General features: G+C 35.8%; 2 protein-coding genes across 2 annotated transcripts in view; one reads left to right on the plus strand and one right to left on the minus strand.

The window, feature by feature from the left end:
- LOC145684646 (protein DVR-1-like) overlaps positions 1 to 27979 on the plus strand; it is a 317851-nt gene that overhangs the window by 1675 nt on the left and 288197 nt on the right. The gene's annotated exons all lie outside the window — the stretch shown is intronic.
- On the minus strand, positions 8985 to 27691 carry LOC145684643 (protein C19orf12 homolog). Its single transcript, XM_081757039.1, has 3 exons — positions 27559 to 27691; positions 19952 to 20123; positions 8985 to 9785 (listed from the first exon to the last, which is right to left on the minus strand). The coding sequence occupies exons 2-3, from the start codon at positions 20085 to 20087 to the stop codon at positions 9508 to 9510; spliced, it is 414 nt and encodes a 137-aa protein (XP_081613165.1). The 5' UTR covers positions 20088 to 20123; positions 27559 to 27691; the 3' UTR covers positions 8985 to 9507.

Here is a 27979-nt window from a genome sequence, read left to right on the forward strand (position 1 = left end):
GACCGTTGGGTTAGACCATTTGTTTATTTACACATGTTGAGTTTTTCCACAACTGGTAGTTCTGACTTGACTAAGCTAGAACCACAATTTTAAAATTACTCTAATTTTGCAATCATAGTTCCACAGAAGAAAATTTTTTGCTGCGTAAATCTGTGCAAAGGATTGACTTATTTGTTTTCCAGTTTTGGAACGTGGTGAGTTTCAGTTGACATGTAGCTTGACATGCATGAGGATAGAACATTCTTGAACATTGACGATTAGGATTATGGATATGCTAAACGTGATTTGATCTTCACCTACAGACGATGTACAGTAACAAATTAGCGCAAACCAGCGGCGAGTGGTGCTTGTTCGCCGGATATAAGCAGTTAAGATACGACTTCATATTACCGTCATCATGCCCTTTCTCAATCCCATTAAAAAAATTAACTTGCTTCATTTAGTAGATATGTTAAAGCTTCAGTTTTTCTTTTAAGTCAAGAATACCTGTTGATCACCGTAGTTGTTGGTAGTTACTGATCTACTTACATCATATTAAACTAAATCTACTTTCCCTAGTACAACAGTGATAGTATAGTCGATAGGGCGTATACTTAGCAACAGGACAGCCCTGTGGGGTCAAGATTTACTCTCTCGTTCTACCTTGTTTCTAAATACGGCTCAAGGTTTCATCCAGGTTCTGTCAAAAAGGTACTTGGAGAAGTATGGTATAAAGGCAATCGGAGCGTGGTAATAACCACATAATCTTCTGAATTTGCCGATATCATACAGGCCCGGACTGGCCCAGGTGGCTAGGTGGCGATCGCCGTTCAGACAGGGGCCAAATAAAAAGGGGGACAAATGAAATTTTTAATGAAGAGAGGAAGTTAGGAGGAAGAGAAAAATGCGGAAAACGTGTGCGACAACAAATATTCTTTTGAACAATCAGCAATCTGCATACATCAAGCATTTTCAGCGTTTTATTAAAATTTTGTTCGATTCACGTTCCCTTAAAGTAAGAATGGGTCATGCCACCTTCAGAATCATGTCAGTGCAGGCTTTCTATTGTGGAATATAAAGGAGAACCGAAGGTATAATGGTATGACAATAGAATTGAAGCACTTAGAGGATAAAGGTGTTATGTCACATTTTTTGAAACGTTGCATTCTGACGGTCCATGCACATGTTATCATCATTTACTGAGTCCTCGTCTGAGTGCAGATATTTAGAAACGATGAAGGGGGTATGTTAACGGACAAAGTTGTGAAAGTCAATTTTCCCGAAGTGTAAAATTTGTTACATACCACCTTTATCGTCTAACCGTTTTAATTCTTTGAGTTTAGTTTCTTGGTTCAGGGAAAAATAACAATTTGAAACCCAACAGAAAGAGATCGGAGATCACTTTCGTGATTCATGGTATCACGGCTTCGCGCCGTCGGCTCTGTAACAAAATCCCGTGGTTTTGGCATTGAGTCACTCATGAGTGTTTGCTTTCATGTTTCAGTAGTTGCCAATTTTATCAGCCATGACGTCGAGCATCATCATCATAAGTATTCTGCCCTTATTGGCAAGTCACTTGCCGCAGCTAAGAAGCTTCCATGCTCCACGGTTCTCCGCTAACCTCTTCATTTTCACATATGATCTTTCTGCTTTTATATCTTCCAGTAATTGTAGCCCTTTCGACCCCTCCCTCTCTTTCCTGCTACCATACTCTCTAGCACGTCCGTCATGATACAACTTCTTCTTAGACAATGTCCCAACTAGTTTCTCTTCCTCTTGTCAATAATATCTAAAAGTGTTCTTTTCTCCGCGGTCAGTTATTCGAAGTCATACTGTCAGGTATGTTCTTTTGAACGGAGGTTAGTGCTGTTGTAACGAGTGGATTATAAATTCAGACTTCTTGAATCTATAGCATTGATAAGTTGAAAATTAGTAAATTGCTTGTACGTAAGTGTTTCTTTTAAATAAAACTGTGACTGGTGTTGAATCACGGTTGTCTTTGTGTATTTATATACTACAATTGCTATTACAGTAAGAACTGATATACACATAAATTTGGAATAAATATAAATCAAAATGAAAATTCATTACACCACTTTCTGGTAGCAATATTAAGATTTATTATTGATAATTTATTTTCTGATTTTTTTTTATCATATCCCAACCATAGTAGGTAATTCCATTACGACCACCCTGTCCTGTAGGCCTATATGAGCACACGATTTGCTTAAATACACCCAATCTGGGTCTTGACATAGTTTGTGGACCAGAGGTGCTTACTGATATGCATGTCCTTACGAGAAGATTGTGCTTGTTCCGGGGGTATATCCCCCGAAAAATATTTCGAGCTACGTGCACATGGCGTTGGTTTGCAGTTTATCGTGCCCCTTGTTCACGAATACTGAAACCGCCAATACTGACTAAATTAATTTGTCCGTAGTTCTTTATCAACAAATTACAAATTTCAGTCATCCCAAGGCGAGATAAAAAAAAAGTGCTAATGATTACTGTCTGTGTCATTCTTATGAATATTGTTACATATACCAGATTCTATATTACATCTTTATGGTATAATGTGGAGCGTGGCTACTAAAGAATAGTGCACATTATCTAAGATAATAGTGTATTTTTATTGTGGCAAAACAGTTGGCAGTGGAGGCAGTGGTAGTTGGGGGAGGGGATTGAGAATTCAGGGCCAACACAATATGTTAGCCGCCGGGGCCAACTACTAGTCAGTCCGGCCCTGATATCATATGTTACCACCGCCCATTAGCTGACTTCGCTGTCCCGAGTGGGAGAAAAAAGTTACCTTTAGTTTTCAACATAGTTTACTGTTTTCTTTTCTAAATTGCAAATTTCTTCTTTAAAGCTTTTGATAGTGATGAGACTCCTCTCGCTCTATATGTTTCACTATCACACTCGTGTCTGGTTTCTATTTATATCTTCAGACTTAACAAACGGGACTTGTTTGCGAAATCAGTCATGGTAAGTCTACTAATATAATTTCACCTTGTGGGTGCGACAGAGGAAATTTTCTTCTTAACTTCTTGGTGGAGTTTTTTAGGGAATTTTCGATAATACCAGTAACTACAGCAATTGTACGTAATTTGAGTGTATAGATAATATGAGTTATAATTATTTGCAACATACACATATAGTAAATTTGTGGTAAGAGTTGGAAATATTACCTTTACATTTCTGTTTTTTTTTTTTTTTTTTTTTTAGAGGTTGCCATTATTGTTCACAAAGTGTGGGATATTATCGTTAAAGTTACAGTGTGAAAACGTTAATTCCTACAAAGCATAGCTATGTTGTAATAGAGTAACACAAAACTTCTTTAGAAGTAGGAGATGCTCCAAGCAAAAGGAATTTGTGAATTTGTGTGTACAAAAATTTATGATCCAACATGTCCTTGAAGTTACATTTCAGTGATTCAAATTTGGACTTCTTTCCAGAAAACCGTATTGATATATCGAACAATCATGGAGAAAGATTTCATGAAGATGTAGATAGTACGAAGAAACGGTATGAAGGGAAATTGGTGTGCACAATGTTAGCACAGCATTGCTGGACTATAATTGGGCACAAGAGGAACACTCAGTATGAAAGGAAGAAGTAAGACAATATTTTCAAATTTTGTGCATTCCATGTAAGTATTCCTTTAGAACAACTACTAAAACTTGAATACATATGTAAACACAAGCACCGTAACTTGGAACTTTGCTTGAGGGGCAAAAATTAATATTTAATGTCCTAGAAAAAAATATGAATCTGGCCTTCCTAGAAAAATATAAAATTTGCCTCATGACTTTGTAGGATCACAGTCGTTGTTTTACTAAAGTAGGGCCTAGTTTAATATTTTATTCAGATTAAGGGGAGCATCACCTTAAATTATTTTCAGTTCTTTTGGAAATTGTACGGTGCGGGCGAGTATTTAATATCACACCAAAGGTAAGTAAATGATTTCTATTGTGGCATGTGAGCTAGTAGCTTTTTTCTTGGGCGAGTAAAATTTTGTTGCTTATTTCCATCCCTGGTTTAAAAGTAAATCATCATCATTATTATTATGGGTATTCTGCCATTATTAGCAGTTAACTTGCCGCAATTGAAAAGTTTACATGCACCAGTCTTCAGCTAACGTCTTCATATTCACGTAGCAGTGTTGCCACAGTCCTGGCTCTGGAGTGGGCTGAAAAATAGTACCAAATTGAAACAAAAAGGGCTGAATTCATTATTTTATACCAGTGTAATACATGACTCTATAACACGAACCTAAAACGAGGTAAAGAACACTTCCCCCTCTTCCAAGAGTCCAAATCAAGAAAGTGCTCTTTATAAAAACATTCAAATAGGAGGACTCCGAACAACCGTAGAAGCAGATGAAACTTTTCTCGCACGTAGGAAATATAACAGCGGCCGCAAATTAAAAGGGAAAACTGTTATCATATTTGAGCACACGTTGGTCTTCTTCAGAATATTCAACACTTGATTCAACGTATGTATGCTTCTTCTTCTCCTTTTTTTTTTTTTTTTAAGATTTCAAGCTAAAAATTCCACCACACTGCTTCTTTCTAGTCTCCTTCGTACTCGGCACGGATGCTCTTATTTAGCGTCATTTGTTTCCCGGTATAGTTCGAATTACGAATTTTCCACACAAAATGCATAGCGTTATGCGGTGCAGCGTCACAGAATGAATATTCAACAGCATTTTTTAAGAGTCCAATACACGTGAGTATGAGTAACGTGAGATGTAGGAAAAGTCTTACTGACACTTTTGAAAATGTGACAAGTATTTGTAAAATGGTGCTGAATTGAATAAAATTGTACCAAATTTTTCACAAAAGGGCAGAAAATGCCAGCGTGGGCTGATGAATGACAAAAAGGGCTGAATTTTGTACAATTGTACCAAGTGTGAGAACACTGTCACGTAGGAAGTTTCCCTTTCCGTCCATCAATTGCAGTCTCTTTCGCCTTCTCCCTCTTTTCCCTGGTACCATACCTTATAGCACGTCCTTCATGATACATATCCTTCTCAGCCAATTTTCCAAACAGTTTCTCTTCCTCCTTCTAATTACCAACCAGTTTCCTCCTCCTCCAACCAGTTTCTCTTCCTCCTTCTAATTACCAACCAGTTTCCTCCTCCTCCAACCAGTTTCTCTTCCTCCTTCTAATTACCAACCAGTTTCCTCCTCCTCCAACCAGTTTCTCTTCGTTTCTCTTTGTTCCAGCTCCTTCTTTCCATTCTTGTCTATACGTGTTTCGAAATCCTCCTGTTTATTTTTATCGTTTTTGCATAATGTCCGGGTGCCTTCTCCACTCCACATGAAACTTTTTATGCGTCTTTTTCTTAGTCCATTATTCAAGAACAGTCCTTAATTATTAAGAGGTCCAGTCTTGCAGTGTCAGTCTCTTGCCGCAGTACTTTGGCCTGAAAGTTCTTATGGAAGTTTTTTTTTTTTTTTTTTAATGAAATTTGTCGTCCTCGAGTCAGTTTCGTTTTATGCGTAGTGTATTACACAGAGTTTTCGATCTTTCACAATAGTAATCCCTTTTCTTGTTGCAATTGTCGTCTGTCTGACTGGCTTCTTTTTGTTTGTCATTCTTCTCCAGAATAACTTTGAACACGTAGATTTCAGGGCGAATGTGCTACTATTATCAACTTACAGGCAGACACGAACATAAACAATATAACAAATTGTTTAATATTACGGCTAGTGCGATTATCTGTGTGCACATGTATTAAGAATACACGTCCTACGCAATTACTTCGAGAATTGTTTGATAACTTCACATACCAACAGACATATTTGAAGATGTATTGATTGTGAAATATCAAAACAACAAATATTTTCAAAGGAACCGCACAACAGTAAAATTATTGCTTTGAAATATTTTCTATTATACCATGGACCAACAAACCATAAAACCTTCCTGGGTGATTTCTCACAAGTAAACCTTACGTTTGGGTGAATCGAGTTGCTGACTGAGACACATATGAGAAAGTAGTACTAAATGTGGTCAGTATTTCAGTGAAGTTGTAGGTGCGAAGCTCCAGGGGTTTAGGAGATACAGCTACCAGAACATCACATGGAAGTACAGAATAGTCTTCATACAGTTGGAGGTAAAAGCCCTGTAAGACCTCTTGTAACGACAAAAGGTGAATAACAAATATATGGGTACATATTAGGACTAGGGGGAAGTCATATAGTAAGGCTATACCTGACGGCGGCCATCTTGAAATCCGCCATTTTGAATTAAGGTTAAGTTTTTAAAATAGGAATAGGGTCATGTGATACATAATTTAAGGCGCAAATTTAATCAGAAGAACAATGGTGATGTTAATTTTGATTTACGCGCAATTGGTAAAAAGTTACAGGGAAATTAAATATTGTTGCAGCATATGTATTAGTCCTTTACCCCACCTTGTAAATTTTGTGTTAATGATAATAATTAAATAAAAAGCAGGTGGATACATATTAGGTTTATGGTAAGAGTTGCCTTGATGGCGGCCATGTTCAAATCCGCCATTTTGAATCAGACAAAAGTTTTAAACAAAACGCATAACATTGACACCTTATTAATAGCAAATTTTACCATAAATCCAACGGTATAATCATTTTTGCTTTATCATTAACCAGCACAAAATTAATTGTACTAATTGAGGACTTTTCTGGAAGAAAGACCCAAGTTCAATTATGACTCAATTCCACTTTGGTCATTTTTCCTTAAATTAGCAACTTGTTTATGCGATAACAAATGCTGGTTAACGATAAAGCAAAAATGGTTATACCATTGGATTTATGGTAAAATTTGCTATTAATAATGTGTCAATGTTATGCGTTTTGTTTAAAACTTTTGTCTGATTCAAAATGGCGGATTTGAACATGGCCGCCATCAAGGCAACTCTTACCATAGACCTAATATGTATCCACCTGCTTTTTATTTAATTATTATCATTAACACAAAATTTACAATGTGGGGTAAAGGACTAATACATATGCTGCAACAATATTTAAATTCAATGCAACTTTTTACCAATTGCGCGTAAATCAAAATTAACGTCACCATTGTTTTTCTGATTAAATTTGCGCCTTAAATCTTGTATCACATGACCATATTAGTGTTTTAAAAACTTAACCTTAATTCAAAATGGCGGATTTCAAGATGGCCGCCGTCAGGTATAGCCTTACTATATGACTTCCCCTTAGTCCTAATATGTACCCATATATTTGTTATTCACCTTTTGTCGTTACAAGAGGTCTTACAGGGCTTTTACCTCCAACTGTATGAAGACTATTCTGTACTTCCATGTGATGTTCTGGTAGCTGTATCTCCTAAACCCCTGGAGCTTCGCACCTATAACTTCACTGAAATACTGACCACATTTAGTACTACTTTCTCATATGTGTCTCAGTTAGCAACTCGATTCACCCAAACGTAAGTTTTACTTGTCAGCACTGGTAATCTCTCATAATATAACGAATGAGAAAATCAACTAGAATAACTTGTATCACTTGTTTTCTACAGCAAAATAAAACGGAACATTGACATAAAGTCATACTCGTACTTCCATGAAAATCAATTATTATGAATCCTGTGAAGAATATAAAATACATATTTCCTCTGCTGCTATTTGATGGATCAAGACGAAATTTTCAGTTTAAGTAGAATATGAAACAGAACACCCAAATACATTTTATTATTCACCTAGTTTGCACTGTTGCTACGTAATAACTAAAAGAATCGCGAGAAGGGACGTTTTTAAGGGAAATTTTCTTAAATATCCCTCAATTAGTTTTTCTTTGTACACAGGAATGTCCCGTTCATTACGTAAACTGAAAGCCTATAATTTTACAAATTGATTGAGGTATAACTTGTTCCAGTGTTGCACTAACGATCTGATCTATGGTCATTTAAAGAGATCCCATCTATGTCTTTAAATATACACGGGTGCTAAAGGGTTGAGGGCCCCAGGACTCAGGTGTTGCACTTATATGTTGACCAACAACTATTTTTTGATTCTAAGGACCCTAAGGAACATTTCTAACATAGAGGCAAAAGTTCCCTAGGGGGGGAGTTATCACCCCCTTGGCCCTTGGTCTAAAAAGCAAATAGTTTATCAAATGATATAAACGCTGTTCAATTCACTTGAAGAAAATTAAGGCGTTAAGTAGCTAATTTTCATGTTCTCATAGTAGCCCTATATATACTTTATTTATTTACTTACTTCATACTACCGAAGTTACTATTTGTATGTTCGCATGCTATACAATGTAAGAAAGCACATCAAGAAATTGAACTTAAGGGGGAAAGGACCATCTGTTTTCATGGATATGTGTAAAGATTTAGGTAATGGATGAAAAACAAATAATCTCCCATAATGATAAATATGCTTGCTGTATATACCAGAGCCATCTTTTTATCGTTCAGTTGATAATTTGACATAATTCATTGTAGTTTTATCTGTAATTACAATTTGGAGAAAAATAACAATGTTTAGTTGCTCTTAAAGGCTAGGGAAATTATATAGTACTGGATATTTCGCCCCATATCACAGTGATGGTGTGAGAGTGAGACGAGTAATACACATCGCAGTGGCAGAAATACATGCACGTGCTACAGCAGAAATATTGCGGGAATCAGACGAAACAATTTCCTCTTCACGAATCAGTAAATAGTCGTGCGCGCAGTGGTAAAACATCGAGTTACGCGGTTTGTTTTTGAAGGGTGCAAAGGACTGTGAAAAACGCTTTAGTGATTTTGGGAAACTCTGGCAGTAAAGGAAACAGTGTCGGATCCAGGGGGGGCGATAGGGGCAATCGCCTCCCCAGAAGAGGAAACTTTCTTATTTTATATATATAAATAAAACCCACCCCACAGCTTAGAGCTCTTAAAAGTAGCTCTAAGTAGCAGTATTACAACCCACGGTCCCCTCAGAAGTCCTGGATCCGCCACTGAAAGGGAATATTTAGGAATTATACTCGAAACATTTGAAAATAGCATGTTATAATTAAATTTCATTCTTACATCTTTTAGGTCCAAATAGCAAACTGAACATAAAGCCTATACAGAAATTACTTGAAAATATAGGCAATGTTGTAAGTTCTTATTAAACAATTGATTATGGCAATTGTCATAATGTAAAACGTAACTGGCTCATTACATAAAATTCACAAGTTAACAAGTGATTTTACAAGTAATCATATGTTATAAAACACACTTTTTCAATACCAAAATAAGTTACTTGTAATTTGTCATGGACACTAACAAATACGTTATGTTATATATATAAATACGTAATATACCTACATAAATATATGTTCAATATTGATATCACAAAAGCTGTGTGTCTTTTATGAAATATGTTCACGATGAGATAGTTTACCTTCGAGTCTTACTGAAGAGATGAAAGCTGCATTGAGTAATCACAGGAGAAAACTACTTAGAGTCAATTCCTTTCTCTCTAGAAGTTCTTCATACACTTTCATCAGACAATTTCATTTTAAGTATATTCTGTAATGCGTTGTTTCACACCATATTTCTATAACTGATATGCACCTTTATAAGGCAGAACTCTTGTTGTAAGAATTTTGTTACTTGTACCAGGATCTGCTCTTGCAAATTTTGGTCGTTCATCACCAGTTCTGTTAAAGAAGTAAAATCTCCAGGATTTGCATTACCTAAACCTTCTTTTACCTTAGCTGCCAATTTATCTTGTCTGTAAGGGCTCAATTCTTTCAAAATTTGAGAAACTGGTTTAGTTTTCTTGGCTCTTGCGAAGCTGTAAGCTCCTCCTAACATCATACCTGCAAAGAATAAGACCCTTGGTAAATTTACAGTATACATTTTAAATTAATTTACCGGCATACAATCTTTCATTTAAAAAAAGAAAAGAAATCACTTCGCGTTTACGCCTTCTAGTCGTATAAATGATTATAAATTGCTGTTATAAGCGTAATACAATGTGGATACTTAATGACTATTTATTCCACATCAATCGATTCAGTATATGCTGATCAGTTATTTTCGAACTTCGATAATCGATATATAATTAGTGAAGTTTATATATGGAAACGCTAATATTTCTAGTTTTCTCTAAACAAGGTCAAAGTTGTGTCACCGAATATTCATTGACTACAGATTGATTCCAATAAGTTTAAACTGAAACTTTTCTTTCCATTTTTTTTTTTTTTAAATGTTGAATTGTGAAATGTCTGTGGCTTAAAGCAAGTTGTGATCTTTCCATGTCTAATTCTGTTTGCACAGGTCAAAGAAAGCTTGAACAAGACTTGTTCAAGACCATTCAAGACTATTTGATGAAAAAGACGTCAGCACCGACATCATTTTTGTCTTGAATTCAATAGTTTCCTTCAAGAGATTTTGTTGCGGTCCTGTTCTAAACAATCCAATTCAAGAGCATTCAACAGCCTATCAGCGTTCGAGCTGATTACAGGAAAATACAAAACAACTATGTTGAATAAATATTTTTTAATTAATCTTTTCCATAATTATGTGATAATCCCATTCGAAGTGTCGATTATCACAACAGACAAAAGCAAATATCTGCGCTGGTAGTCTTGTTGATAATATACACGATTTATATATACACACGAGCAAAAGTGCCTTCACAATTCCAATTTTTCATATCCTTCAACGTTAGAATTCCAACAATGCAGTTAAGGCTTACCGCATAAAATTATAAGCCAAATATTGCTAAGTTCAGCTCTGATGTTTGAAACGAACCAGTAATGTTCTTCCTCTAATGATATTTGCACCAAAGTTGATGTCGCAATTCATTTATTTGATGGCCTTGAGACAAATTATTGCCCACTACTAAACTAAATAACATACAAAGAAATCACAGAAATGTAAAGTATTATACAGTAATTTCGCTGTCCAAATTCAAAAGTACGCAATTTATAATAATAATAACAATAATGAAAGTAACAACAACCATAATAAATATTCACCTTCAGTGTATAGTTGTCACTTCAACGAACTACTTTCGTCTTGGTGCGAATGGACATTGGTTCGAGTCCATAGGAGACTATTGAACACAGTGGTTCTTAATATAGGTTGGCCGCAATTGTAAGTCCCGTCGTTAGGAGCTTAGCTGTTTGTTTTAGTCTTTCGTAACAATTATTATTGATAATGTTTTGTATTGGTATTACTTTTGGTCTTTGTGTATTGCTTTTATTCTTCTCTTCATTTCGAAAGAGAAGAATATCCGAACAAACGCCTTCATAATTCATCTTATATTGAATGTAAACGCTATTTGCAATTAATAAAGAACAAAAATGGAACATTTCGACGTAGCTGCAAAAAGCAATATATATATATATATATATATATATATATATATATATATATATATATATATATATATATATATATATATATATATATATATATATAGAACTGGTGGGGGTTCGAACTCATACTTATGGTCATTAAAATTACAATGTCCACATGCCTTAAACCTCTGGACTACGATTTCTACGTTACGTAAAATATAATTTATTCAATTTCTATACTGCTTCCATTATAGCAAGTTTCTACGGGTTTTTCTTTCGTTATTTCAGAGAAGTTGAAAATGTGGACGGGGACGCTTATTTTTAGGTTTGGCCTGGTTAATACGTTTTTGCAAAGGGGCCTGGGATTAGCTCTGACACAGCACAGGCGCAAGAAGGGAGAATGTGTGTAAAAGAGAGAGTTAATCAGTAAACGATAAAGATGAATAGAGAGAGAAACATACATGATAGAGAAACGTCAAGAAAGACATAAAAATAGAAAGACGAATGGAGACATTCACATTATATTCACACTATGGTAAAGAACGCACACACTATTTACTCGGATTATTCTTGCAGTGATTGCCTAGTATTAAAATTATTTCCACATTTTCAACTTCTCTGTAAAAGAAAAAAACATCCGTACAAACTTGTTATAATGGGAGCGATATAGAAATTGAATAAATTATATTTTACTCAGCATAGGAATCTTAGTCGAGAGGCTTAAGACATGTGGATATTGAGTTTTTAATGATCATGAGTATGGGTTCGAACCCCCACCACTTCCATTTTTTTACTTTTTGCAGCTAGATTGGAACGTTCAATTTTTGTTCTTTATTAATTGTATATGGTGTTTACATTCAATATAAGATGAATTATGGAGGCGTGTGTTCGGATATTCTTCTCTTTCGAAATGAAGAGAAGAATAAAAGCAATACACAAAGACCAAAAGTAATACCAATACAAAACATTATCAATAATAATTGTTACGAAAGACTAAAACAAACAGCTAAGCTCCTAACGACGGGATTTACAATTGTGGCCAACCTATATTAAGAACCACTGTGTTCAATAGTCTCCTATGAATTCGAACCAATGTCCATTCGCACCAAGACAAAAGTAGTTCGTTTGAAGTGACAACTGTACAGTGAAATGAATATTTATTATTATTACTTTTATTATCATTATTATTATTATTACTATAATTTTTAAGACCTTTCACTGGCTTAATGATGTACCCATATATAAAACTGTCAACGGCCAATGATCTTGCTAATATTATTGATACTTTTTAACATTATTTCAGTGTTATTCGAAGTCAGTTGTATATTTATCTTATAAGCAGCTTAGAGTATTATTTCTTTTATGTAAGTGTGTGATTTGTTTTATATATGATTTGTGTATCTTTTTTGTGCATGTGTTACTTGTACTCAATTCGATATTATGTTTATTTTCATCATTTATATGTTTTTATTTCTGCTTTATGGAAATTGTAATTGGACAGATTAGTCTGTAATTTCCAGTATGCAATAAATTAAAATTAAAATTATCACTATTACCATACTTTTGAATATGTACAGTGAAATTACTTTATAATATGTTATCACTTCTGTAATTTTTCTTACATTCTATGCTATTTAGTTTGGTAGTGGGCAATAATTTGTATCAAGGCCATCAAATAAATCAATTTCGGCATGCACTTTGGTGTAAATATCATTACAAGAAGAATATTACCGGTTCGTTCCAAACATCAGGGCTGAACTTAGCAATATTTGGCTTATAATTTTACTTGATAAGATAGTGTAGGGGTAACGTGCTGCACTTGTGAGTAATACAGCTAATCGGCAGAGTTTCAAATCCTTTTCAAATCAAAGATTTTTTACAAAGTGATCGTGAAGAATCTAAGAGTTACTTCTCGTACTAAAGGAGGAATTTTTAAGAAGGTGGAAACACACATGTCTATCACGGACACGATTTACGAATGTTGATTCGGAAAGGACAAACATCTACGAGGATTACCAGTGCAGTTCGAAACTTCATTGATCTGAAGTATCCCCTTTTCATGTTATTGGTTTTAGAAAGAAACACTATACCATTTGTTAAACAAGTTTTGTGTAGAGTAAAGTGTGAAGTATCGGTATCGTTCTGGACTTCCAACTGGAAAACCTCGGTTCGATTCCACACCACGTAACATCTTTTTTCGCATGAAATAATGGCTACACGGAAAGTGAGGGATCAATTCTCTTTGCTCAAAGTTCTCCATCTAGAGATGAGATGCAAGAATCACGCACATATTAACGGAGAGAGAGAGTGGAGTAGATCTTTTTGAAATGTTATCAGGAACATTCATCCATATCCATATTTGTTTATGTTTCGTTCCCTTTTGTTTATTCTTCTTTACGAAATTACAGTTCTCGATTATTTCGAGTATAGCAAGTAATGTTAAAGATATACACTTTTACTATTTGTCATATTTGATACATATGACATATTTTCAATCGATGCAATAATGTTCACAAATTAAACTTCACACACTGCATATCTTGGTTTTACTCTCTTGAATTGTCTTTTCTTGGATTGCATTTTCCAAACAGACTGGAAACGAATAATATAACACCGAAAATATTCTTGTTAGCTTTAATATATAAATGTCACATAAGAATAATACATTAAAATTGGAAACTATGATGGATTTACGGATAAACGAAATTCCTGCAAAACAAAGATGAGAGTCAAATCACGTGTGACCAAGAAAACAAATGTGTGACAAATATTGAAATGAAATGAAATCTTTGAGTTTTACGTCCCACGGTTATGCCGGTTAGGCTAAAGGAGACGGTGATAATGAGAAATGAGTGAAATGGTAGAATGAAGAAAGTGGGAGGAAACGGGAGAACCCCGAGAAAACCCACGAGCACGGTGTTTGTCCAATGACAAATATTGACTTTTCAATGATATGTGTAAGGTAAAATAAGTTCTCTTTCCGACTTTCTCGTGATATCAAAAGCTCTGTAGATAATAAACGGTGTCTTCTATCCGATTTTTTATTCATTGCACAGGTATGAATATTCTTCTCTGTTTTGCATTTTGCTACACTTACATCTTTCGAACAAACTAGTTATCTTATAGAACCCCTTACGTAGTTTTCAACCTTCCAACCTTAACTGCGGCGCCGCGATGGCTCAGTGGTAAAGCGTTCACCTCTGGTGCATGTGGTCCCTGGCTCGATCCCAGCTTACGCTAAGTAAACTTTGTGGTGGACAAACACCGTGTGCGTGGGTTTTCTCGGGGTTCTCCCGTTCTCTCCCACTTTCTTTATTCCACCATGTCATTCATATTTCATTATCACCGTCTCCTTTAACCTAGCCGGCATAAACGTGGGATGTAAAACTGAAAGATTTCCAACCTTAACTGCATTGTTTGATGACTAACTTCGCAGGATGTGAAAAATTGGAAGTGTGAATGCACTTTTGCTCGTCTGAATACTTGCAGTGTTTGCTTGCCCATAACTGTTGTTAAATGTTTTATCAATGATAGTTATAAATATTAATTTGAGAATTTAATATACAAGAATATTGGGTGTAGGCTAAGAAAGAAGAGTCCATCAAATCATATATATATATATATCTATCTATCTATCTATCTATCTATATATATATATATATATATATATATATATATATATATATATATATATATATGACTTTTCTTACTTTAATAAGACATCCCGGACAGTTATTACCTTGGCATATGCCGAAATAAACTGCATAGAGATTGATACTATTTGTGCAAACTGAAGTGTCCAGGAAATAATATGTCATCCTATTTTAATATATGCAGTTAGTTAATCACCAAATTCACTTGTAGTATCTTAGAGGTTCTTAAGGGTAGGAGATGCGTTCATGAGTGCAGATTGCCATTATGAGAGCTTCACCGCACCGGTATAAATACGCGTCCAGATGTATGCCATAAAAACTGTGGAAAAAAGAGTGGCAACTAAAGCCGAGAATGGTATTTAACGGAGTCAGGGCAGTCACACAGTAGGGGAATCCATGAGGCAGCACGTCTGTATGGAGCAGGTGCGTCATCGACGGAGAGTAGGCGCACAAACGAGAATAATACAAGAAGTACTTAATGTCATATTCACTCCTTTTAACTCTATCTCTCGTATTAGTTCGACACTGGTAACATTAAATTTATAAACATAAAAGCTGGTTTCCTGCATTCTGCAGAAGCGCTCTGACAGTGGAAATTAATATTCCCGACAATACTCTTTTGTATGTCATTTTAACCGTAAAGTTACAACTTTTATGACTGGTTATTTTTAACCAATACCGAATATAGGCTAGATTTGTGAAAAAAATCTTGGGCAGATATGGGGATGTAAGTCCAGTAGTTAAGGAAGAAGAAATTTATTGTCATTTCTTCGCTTAATTTGCTGTCTTCAGTTTCTTCTTTACAATAGTTTCGATATTATAACATAAATAACACCAAAAGGCACTAATTGATTCTGTTTTCCGTACGCCATATGAAAATATAATTATTATTTTTTTTTTAAAAAAAAAACTTAGTTCAGAGAACTATTTTATACCTAAGTTGCATTGTACTCTCCTAAAGTAAGATAACCTAAACTACATTAAATGTAGAGGGACCAAAATATTTAGTGAAAAATTAATGGCGTAGCTACAAAACCAACTGACATGTTTTCTAAAAGGTTAAATATAATCTATTAAATTGTAAATGTCAGCAGAAATGTTAAGAAGGAATCGCTATTGATATAGATAGCTATTCATGCGCAGGTCTGAACTAAAACAGTACGCAGTTTCGCTTTCATTTGTTTTCATAGTTTCGGTCACTTGTTTTGGCCTGTCACCTATGAAGAAGTATACAGAACACGATTCTATATTTTTATGATCGTATAAAGATTGTTTCAAGTTCATTCGAGTCTCTTGTTCAAGTATCTTGAACAATATTCGTTTGAACGTGTAAATTTGAAGTGTTGAATGGTATTGTTTAAGCATTCTTTCACCGTGTACAAACACCATAAGAGCAACAGTCCTCTGCTCCAACAAGAGACATGTTTCGGTTCGAACGCAAGGATCAACATAAAACTTGGTAGACATATGCAGGGCTAAGTACTGACCACTGTAGATGGAGTCATTCCCGTGTAAAACTCGTTTTTCGTCGACAGCGCCACCTATGCTTCGAAACATTAGCAGTTAGATTCCGCGTTGTAGGCGCTGAGTGAAGATGAGACAGGTGCGTCAGTGTGTAGTAGTAAGCTCCAATTAGTGTTATGTGTGGTAAAAATCTCTAAGTTTTACGTCTCACGGTTATGCCGGTTAGGCTAAAGGAGACGGTGATTATGAGAAATGAATGAAATGGTGGAATGAAGAAAGTGGGAGGAAACGGGAGAACCCCGAGAAAACCCACGAGCATTGTGTTTGTCCACCACAAAGTCCACACGGCGCAAGCTGGGATCGAACCAAGGACCCCAAGCACCGGAGGTGAACGCTCTACCACTGAGCCACCGCGCCCGCTGTTATGTGTGGTAGTCAGTGCGGATAAAATAGGGCGGGCTTTTGGTATTAATCCCCTTCATGTAGTTGAACTGTTAAAAAGCAAACTAAGACGCAGATTTAAATATCAAACGTCAATTGGAAAGGAAGATGAGTCATTTGCGACTTTCTTTTGTGCAATTTAATTATCAGTAAATACGAAAAATGAATTAGAAATGATACACACATCGACACTCTATAGAGATGATGAAGAAAATGGCACGACACAGGAAGACATCTATGATAGCAGTTCAGATCGGGAACAAGGCAGTAGTCAAAACCAGTAAGACGTATCTCCAGAACGAAAAATGGTAGAAAAGATGTTCTATCGCAGTTTACGGACGAGGAAATCTGAAGTATCTACAAAGATTATCAAGAAGGAGGATACAACTCTTAGATATAGGAAGTACCACGAATACATGCATATTCTGCAATGTGTTTTAAAGGTAGTAATTGTTCGTGAAATAATTACTACTTGTTTCTTAAGATTTTCAATGAAACTTGGCGACGCTTTGAAATCCGATAACCCAACTTCTTTTGACGCTTGGAGAACCCAGCACTGTAAATGCCAGTAAAGCATTGATGCTCCACACTCTCGCGCTTCGTCAAATAATTTGACAACTTCACATTTCATTGTTTGGATCTTCATTTCCCGATTCCCTTTGAATGAAGCGGAGTTTGTAGACAGCGCGTATCCATAATCCAAAAAAGGTTTGCAGTTACTTACAAATTACAAAGGTTTGCAGTTACAAATTAAGTTTCTTCTGTCGTGCCAGAGGCTTCTTATATGAGATTTATCCTCCTAGATAATCTTTGTAGATACTTCGGATTTTCTCGTCTGTAAACTGTGATAAAATATTTGTTTTTTTTTTTTTCAGTTTTCGCACTGGAGATACGTCGTATTCGTTTTAACTATTGCCTTGTTCCCGCTCTGAATTGCTATCATAGATGTCTTCCTGTGCCGTGCCATTTTCTTCATCATCTCTATAGAGTGTCGATGTGTGTATCATTTCTAATTCATTTTCGTACTTACTGATAATTAATTTGCACAAAAATGTCGCAAATGACTCATCTTCCGTTCCAATTGACGTATGATATTTAAATCTGCGCCTTAGTTTGCTTTTTAACAGTTCAATCTCATGAAGGGGATTAATACCAACAGCCCGCCCTATTTTAGCCGCATTGACTACCACATATAACATTAATTGGAGCTTACTACCACGCACTGAAGCACCTGTCTGATCTTCACTCAGCGCCTACAACGCGGAAACTAACTTATACTTTTCGAAGGATAGGTGGCGCTGTCGGTGAAAAACGAGTTTTACACGGGAATGACTCACCCTACAGTGGTCAGTACTTAATCCTACATATGTTTACCAAGTTTTATGTTGATCCTCGCGTTCGAACCGAAACATGTCCCTTGCAACAGATGCTGACATTTGTATTTTTAAATTATATAATTTTCTGCAATATTTTCATAAAACTATTGTATGATCTTTAACAAAGAAGAGAAACCTCCAATTTCACTCCGATTTTAACTTAATTATCCACACTTGGTGGCCAATTTTGGACAACTGTTACTGTCCAGCAAGCCTGAATTGCCTCTTTAAATGCGCAGGATTTTGAATCCTCGGGACAGAATGTAGGACCTGCTAATACATACGTGTATATCTGGAGAGGTACAGGCACTGAACGTGTCCCTGGAGATTACAACACAATTAGAAGAAGCACTAGGAAACTGTTAAAGCATGTGGCTAAATTAACCGAATTAGAGTGGAAGGATGTTCCAGTGTTTCTGAACACTGAGTTCCTGATGGTAACAAGTTTCTTTACAGAGACTTCTAGCTAGAGAACATCGTTTGACGCTCAACTAGGATCTTGGAGGCAACGAGAAATAATACAGCAAATAGTATAGCCATCCCTTCAGCATCTAAAGCTATTTCTTTACTTTCTCACAACCTGTTTCTCTTTTTTTCATAAGGAAAGGACATGAACATGTCATCCGGACATCCGACTCAAACCTCGTCCATTCGATAAACATAACAAAGATATGTTCATCCACAAAATATTAGGTGCCATGGACAGCCGAGTAAGTCCCTGGAGCCCATTAACCGTGTTAGTATAAAGAAAATCGTAGACTCGCAGTGAAATAGCCAGTGCATCAACACTGTTCATTGGAAAGTCATGGTTTATAGTTCATTCTCTTTATCATGAGACAAGTTTTCCAGAGGTGCTACGTATTGAGGCCCATAATGTACCTGAACAGGAAATATTGGGAAAATTTCCTCCAGAAATCCCTACCATCAACTTTGGACCCTCTGAAGTGGCCCCGGAAAAAGCACACAATCCAAATGTTTCTCTAAAAATACTATAGGGGTTAGGAAATGAGTGTACCAAGTTTTGTATTGATAGACGAAATAGATATGATGGAGAAATGTGTATCGTTATACAAGCTTCTGTTGTATAACAGTGTATCTTGTGAACGATATTCATGGACGATGGACAATGCCAAAAACGAATTTCCAGATAAGAAACCACTGTACGAAAACGAGTCGGTTTCGAGCTATAGTCATGAAATTTTGTGGAAACGATGCAGAAGTGAGCATAACTGAAGAACGAATTGCCGGACCAAGATTCGGATGTCAATAAGAAAATATTTCGTTATTGGTAGACTTCGTTAATATATTATATACTTATTTTGAACACCTCGGAAGACAAAAATGATATACGTGGAAATTACTTTACTGAAAGGTAAAGAATCTGATGCAATGATCCGATGGTTGTCTGTTCGTTTAAAAGACCAAATGAAACAGTTACTATGTCGAATTTTAATACGAAAATGGAAAGAACACTGCTTTACCGTGTGAGATTGTACCTTCTAAAGATGCTCATCTCTGTTCCCTTCCAACCCAAATTAAATATTTTACTTCAATATGCCCGATCTACTCTGTACATTCTTATGGATACTTATACCAAACTAAATATTTAAGAATACTTGAATATGTCCAGAGTTCGTCCTTAGTTTTAGATTGTGGCAGGAAACGCACTAAGCTATATAACGTACGTACTTTTCACCATCTTATTTGAATTATTAAGTTTAACTTACAATCTTTTTATACGTACCGCCGAAACAACCAAGCGGTCCCTCTATAAAGCCTCCAACAATTGCCAAAATTACTGTTATTGCCCAAACTTTCCACCATTCTTGTAGTGTAGCTTCCATGTTCTTAATCTCAACAACTATAATAACAACTTCCATAACATCTTCGGTCTTCAGTGAACTAAACAGAGAATCCTAAATGATAAAAAAGAGAGATTTCGTTGTAACCAATTTGGCATCCTCTTTCTTTTTAAAATACGACATGATTACAGGTAGTCGAAAGATTAACATCTATGCCATTGCTATGCTTAGTCCCTTGTCCAATCAGAGTGAGGCACCAAACTAACGGTGACCAGCCTATGTGTTGTTCTGAAGAGAAAGATGGGAAGCATAGTCATAAAAACTTGAAAGCACTACGAACGGACAATCATAGTAAGCTATATATACATGTCAACTTTATGCTGCAAAGAAGAAAAGCCAGAGGAAGATACGAACAAATTAAAGATGATGTTAACACCGAGTGTTAATTATGTGTATACATGGCGTGGCAGATCATCTGTAGCACTACATCACAAATAATATATACAACATCATAAAGAGAATTGTAATACCGAAAAAAACTAGTTAGAATAATTAAGATGTGTTTAAATGAATCCCAAAGCGAAGTATGAGAAGGGGAATATTCTTGTCCATGAGCTTTCACGTCAAGAGTGGCTTGAAGCAAAAAGATGCGTTAGTGCAAGTTCACTAGCGGGAAAAAACCCATGAGTTCATCATCTTTACCATACCTTTACTTAATACACAAAATTTTGTGCTGTTAAATGTCGTGGCATCAATACCACATTACATAAACGAAATGGTTCCAATTAAAAAAGCTTTTGTCGAGACGATTGTGCACGTTCACTAGCGGGTCACAACCCATGCGATCATTATCCTTATCGTACCTTTATTTAACATACAAAACTTTGTGCTGTTAAATGTCCTGGTATCAATACCACATTACATAAACAAAATGGTTCCAAATTACGATTGTTCTATACGATCGTTCTATACGATTGGTCTATACGATCGTTCAAGTTCACTAGCTGGTCACAACCGATGCGATCAACATCCTTATCATACCTTTACTTCATATACAAAGTTTGGGCTGCTAAATGTCCTGGTATCAATAACACATTACATAAACGGTATGGTTCTAATTTTTCAAAAACTTTGGTACCCAGGGTCGTGTATGTTCACTAGTGGGTCAGAACCCACCCGATCATCAACCATTTCACACCTTTAAGTATGATATAAAATTTAATGCTGTGAAATATTGTGTTATCAATATCACAGGACATAAACAAAATGGATCCAAATTACAAAAAGTTTTGTGTCCAGGGTCGGACACGTTCACTAGTGGCAAAGGACAGACGCGATCGTCATCCCTAAGATTCCTTTACATAATATACAAAATTTTGTGTTGTTAAATATCGTGGTATCAATACCACAGGACGTAAAGGAAATGGTTCCAGTTTACAAAAACTTTTGACGACACGATCGTGCACGTTCACTAGCGGGTCACAACCGATGCGATCATCATCCTTATCATACCTTTACTTCATATACAAAGTTTGGGATGTGAAATGTCCTGGTATCAATAACACATTACATAAACGATATGGTTCCAAATTTCCAAAAACTTTGGTACCCAGGGTCGTGTACGTTCACTAACCGGTCAATACCCATGGCGATCATCATCCATATCATCCTTTTACTTAATATACAAAATTTAGAACTGTTAAATGTCGTGGTATCAATACCACAGGACATAAACGATATGGTTCCAATTTAGAAAATTTTTTGTGGCCAGGGTCGTGCACGTTCACTAGTGGGTCAGAACCCATGCGATCATTAACCATTTCACACCTTTAAGTAATATATAAAATTAAGTGCTCTAAAATATTGTGGTATCAATACCACAGGACATAAACAAAATGGATACAATTTAGAAAAAAAATTGTGGCCAGGGTCGCACACGTCCACTAGTAGCAAAGGACAGACGCGATCATCATCCCTAAGATTCTTTTACTTAAATTACAAAATTTTGTCTTGTTATATTCGTGGTATCAATATCATAGGACATAAACGAAATGGTTCCAATTTACAAAAACCTTTTGTCGATACGATCGTGCACGTTAATTAGCTGGTCACAACCCAAGCGATCATCATCCTTATCAGACCTTTACTTAATAGAAAAACTTTTGTGTTGTTAAATATCGTGGTGTCAATACCACAGGACATAAATTGAATGGTTCCAATTTACAAAAACTTTTGTCGACAGGATCGTGCACGTTCACTGGCGGTTCACTACTCATGCGATCATCATCCTTATCATACCTTTACTTAATATACACAGTTTTGGGCTGTTAAATGTGGAATCAATACCAGCTTAAATAAACGATATGGTTCCAATTTTTCAAAAACTTTGGTGCCCAGGATCGTGAACGTTCCCTAGCGGGTGAGTTCCCATGTGATCATATTCCCTATCATCCCTTTAGTTAATACACAAAATTTTGTGCTGTTAAATGTCGTGGTATCAAACCCACAGAACATAAACGAAATGGTTCTAAATTACAAAAACTTTTGTCTACACGATCGTGCACGTTCACTAGCGGGTCACAACCAATACGATCATCATCCTTGTTATACGTTTACTTAATACACATAATTTTGGACCGTTAAATGTCGTGGTATCAATACCACATTACATAAACGAAATGGTTCCAATTTTACAAAATCTTTAATGCCCAGGGTAGTGCACGTTCACTAGCGCGTCAGAACCCATGCGATCACCAACCATTTCACACTTTAAGTAATATATAATATTATGTGTTGTTGTATTTCGTGCTATCAATACCACAGAACAAACGAAATGGTTCCAATTTACAAAAACTTTTGTCGACACGATCATGAACGTTCACCAGCGAGTGATGAACCATGCGATCATCATCCCTATCATCCCTTTACTTAATACACAAAATTTTGTGCTGTTAAATGTCGTAGTATCAATACCACATCACATAAACGAAATGGTTCCAATTCGCAAAAACTTTTGTCGACACGATCGTGCACGTTCACTAGCGAGAAAACACCCAAGAGATCATCATCCTTTTCATACCTTTACTTAATACATAAAATTTTGTGCTGCTAAATGTCGTAGTATCAATACCACATCACATAAACGAAATGGTTCCAATTTAAAAAACTTTTGTCGACACGATCGTGCACGTTAGCTGGTTAAAAATTTTGTGCATTAAATAAAGGAATGATATGGATGATGATCGCATGGGTACTGACGGCTAGTGAACGTTCAGGACCCTGGGCACCAAAGTTTTTGAAAAATTGCAACCATTTTTTACGTAAAATGGTATAAAATGGTTGATGATCGCATGGATTCTGACCCGCTAGTCAAGTTGCACGATCCTGGCAACTAAAGTTTTTGTAAATTGGAACCATTTCGTTTATGTGCTGCGGTGTTGATACCACGACATTTAACAGTACAAAATATTGTGTATTAAGTAAAGGGATGATAGGGTTGATGATCGCATGGGTCCTCACACGCTAGTGAACGTTCACGACTCTGGGCATTAAAGTTTTTAAAAAATTGGAACCATATCATTTATGTAAGATGGTATTGATACCACGACATTTAACAGCCCAAAATTTTGTATATTGAGTAAAGGTATGATAAGGATGATGATCGCATGGGTTCTGACCCGCTGGTGAACGTACACGACCCTGGCCACAAAAGTTTTTGTAAATTGGAACCATTTCGTTTATGTGCTGCGGTGTTGATACCACGACATTTAACAGTACAAAATATTATGTATTAAGTAAAGGGATTATAGGGATGATGAGCGGATTGGTCCTCACCCTACGTCCGCTATCCTGGTATACAGTTGCTGTCCGATGCCGACACACCGCGGGTGGTGTAGGATGTCACCAAACTCAGTATGGGGGCTTAATTATGGCTGGCCGAAGGCAAGTCAGTGAGGGTGACAGATCTGTTGTTGCCACATTTTCCCTTTTGTGTTATTTCTAGAGATCTTTTTCTTAAAAACCATTAAAACATAATACCTAAGAATTTTGTATACGAGGAAACGGTTTCAAAACTGCTAATATACAGAGAAGTGGTTAGCGATTGATAATAATAATTATTACCCATATTTAAGTATTACGTTTGTCCTACAGATTCCCGAAGTAGGTTTTAAATGAGCACATATGATTCCTTTATTAACTAGTGAATCCGTAATGACTGTAAGAAACCTAGCAATTGGAATTGTGCAGACCAGAAAATAAACCTTCATAATTATAACAAAAGCACAATAACATGAATTCACGCAGATGTACATTTCTAATTTATATTTCAGCCAAATGCTACTGGAACTTTTTATTTTATATTTTTCCACTAGTTCCTTTTTTCCTAGTGTTGCTTTAATTCTACGTCTTTCCTACACGGCTAATTAAGCGTAATTTATTGTTAGGATATATAGTATTAGACTAGTGTTGCTCCCGAGATGAGAAATATCTTTTAAATTCGAGACGAGATTATAAAAATGGCCATTCTCGTCTCATTTTCGAAACTAGAATCGAGACGAGACGATAAATTTCACGAGTCTGGCGGGCAACTCTAGTTTATCCCAGTCTTAGTTCTCAAACTTTGTTTTGTTGATACATGAATCATAACATAAAATCATAAGTTGATAGAATGATTGTACGAACACAGTGCAGAACATATTACCATTTTTATAAAGATACACAAGTTTTACACCATATACTCCAAAGATAAATATGGTTTGAGTGTTATGTCATTCCCTTCATGAACCTCTCGTTACGCTTAAGGATTCTGGTAACTTCTAAATGAAATTAAGACAAGTGAATGTTGTTTCACAGTTGAAATTATGTAATACTTCCAAACCATCCGAATACAATACTTAAAACTTCGAAGTAGTCGGCTACATCTACAGCTACTGGATGTAATAGAGGAATAATATCAAAGAAAGAACCTATTCCTGAGTCCATTTATATAAAACATTTCTCGCTATTCCTTACTGTTTTTGTTCAGTGGCGAAATGTTGAAACCAAAAATCGTTAATTTGGATCATTTCCAGCTTGAATTGAGGAATAAGGGAGAGTATAGAATCTATTCTTGGGACGCTGAATAGATTGCAAAAGAAGTGCTTCTCAATATCTTTTCCAGTTCTTGCTCTATGAAAATCAGTATTGAAACCAGAAGTATTTTAGATTGAACCACTTCCGGTTTCGATAGAGTGTTGCAGATTGTGATATATATATATATACTCCAGAGACCATGAATTGATTGCAAAATCCGTATCTCGATATTTCCTATTGTTTTTGGCTCTGATAACTGACGATAGACGAACGGACGGACAAACCCGTTCTGTAAGACTTCCGACACTTATGCATAGCATAGTTTGAAACTCTAAAAAATCAGGTCATAAATTTTGTATGTAAATTTACAAAATGAAACGAGACGAGGACATCTCTTTCGATAATCGAAACTAGAGAAAAAAATTTCTTCGAGAAGAGAGACGAGATGTGACTTACAAAATTTAGATAAGGAAACCCTATTTCTCGTGTCGACTCGTGAACACCACTATATCAGACGTATTTCTTATTATATTGGTAATAGTATTCGAACCGTGTTACACAATAGGCTTCAGTGTTTATCAAAATTGGAGAGTACGTCTATTACAGTACGTTCCTTAGGTTTTGCTACAGTCAATAGTTACTATTTATATAATGCTTATATTCTATTGCTATAGTATTTAATCATTGTTCAAGGGGGACGTTTATGCTTATTGTGTTACATTGCTCTAGTTTCCAGGAAAATGTTTACTTTATCTGAGTTACGGGAAAGTAAAGGAAAATTATATTGTGAATTTAAAAAAAAATACCGAAAAGGAAAAAAGGAAGAAGAAAAAATAGTCACTGACCATCCGTTTCTTGACAATTTGAAAAGACATAAGGCAACGTCGTACAAGCATTGATGGATCGGTTTTGCCAGCGGGAGAGTTGTCCGCTGACGTTATTTGAGTGATGTTTTGCGGTTTTTGAGGAAAAGGGACCATGCCTTTGAGTTTCTGAAACTGTACAAGAGGATATAAACATTCAGGACCCTGGGCACCAAAGTTTTTGAAAAAGTGGAACCATTTCGTTTATGTAATGTGTTATTGATACCGGCACATTTAGCAGCCCAAAATTTTGTATATTAAGTGAAGGTCTGATAAGGATGATGATCGCATGGGTTGTGACCCGCTAGTGAACGTGCACGATCGCGTCGACAGAAGTTTTTTTTTTTAAATTGTAACCATTTTGTTTATGGAATGGGGTATTGATACCATGACATTTAACAGCACAAAATTTTGTGTATTAAGTAAAGGTATGATAATGATGATGATCGCATGGATTTTTTCCCGCTAGTGAACGTGCACGATCGTGTCGACAAAAGTTTTTGTAAATTGGAAGCATTTCGTTTATGTCTTGTGGTATTGATACCACGACATTTAACAGCACAAAATTTTCTGTATTAAGTAAAGGGATGATAGGGTTGATGATGGCATGGGTCCTCATACGCTAAGGGAACGTTTACGACCCTGGGCACGAAAGTTTTTGAAAAATTGGAACCATTTCGTTTATGTAATGTGGTATTATACCACGACACTTGACAGCGCAAAATTTTGTATATTAAGTAAAGGTATGATAAGGATGATGATCGCATAGGTTGTGACCCGCTAGTTAACGTGCACGATCGTGTCGACAAAAGTTTTTTGTAAATTGGAACCATTTCGTTTATGTCCTGTGGTATTGATACCACGACATTTAACAGCACAAAATTTTGTTTATTAAGTAAAGGTATGATAAGCATGATGATCGGATGGGTCCTGAGGCGGTAGTGAACATGCACGACCGTAGGCACATTTTTTTTTTTTTTTTTTTTTTGGCTTTAGCACCATATGTTTAATGTCCTGTGCTTTTTATACGTCCATATTTAAGAGCACCAAACTGCGTAGAGTTATTTAAGTGATGATAGGGATGATGATTTTGTGTGTTGTTACCCGCTTTTGAGCGTGGAATAGGCTGACTATAGATTTTTTTTTCTACATTATAACTTTGTAGTGGTTGCAATTTTGTTAGTTTTGTGGATGACTTTGAACGTTTTGAGTTTTTTGGCCGTTTTTTTTCTTTGGGGGGGGGGGGGCAAGATGGGTTTGGTATTTTCTAAAGGAATTTCTGTATTATTTTGTGTAACTGTAACGGAACAAGATCTGTTAATTTTACGTTTTGTTAAATAAGCACATGAAATGTAATGCATTTGTTTGCAATAATAATATTAAAAAAACATTAACATATAACAACAAAAGCCATAACAACAGCTACTACTACTACGTAAAAGATAATAATAATGATAACAAGGCAACACACATAAATAGTGAAGGTAGCATCCAAAAGTGCTCAAGGAACTCGTATTTACTGTGTATTAGTTATCACTTTGTAATCACTAAATAGACCTACCATTGCTAGGTAACTATATAATGAGACGCTAAGAAGAACGATTTCCTATTACCTTTAGTTTGTCGAAGTAATAACTATAGATTTTGCATTAAAAAATACATTCAATGTTCAGTCTCTCAAACACAAAAGCATCTGAGCATCTGTCTCGCTTGGAGACTAGAGCAAACTGCAAGTTTCGATTTCCCTGACGCAAACAGCGTTGCCAGCTATTAGTACTCAAATACTCATACGAAAAAAGTATATTGTACACTAAGGGTTAAATTTTCTCGTATGATCAATATCTAAAATAAAATTATGAATGTATTTCATTATTTCATATTAAAATAACAAGTAGTAGTGTCATGTGTATACCATGGGAAGAATTGTGAGTTAATGTTTAGTAGAAGGGGTCCAGAAAATGTTTCTAAAAATAAAAAAATGTTGCAATTTCGGTAATTTCTGTTCATATTAGGCTAGTTTAATTTAGGTTAGGT

This window comes from Thermobia domestica, chromosome 5 (genome assembly GCF_964235325.1).
Source record: "Thermobia domestica chromosome 5, izTheDome1.hap1.1, whole genome shotgun sequence".
NCBI lineage: Eukaryota > Metazoa > Arthropoda > Insecta > Zygentoma > Lepismatidae > Thermobia > Thermobia domestica.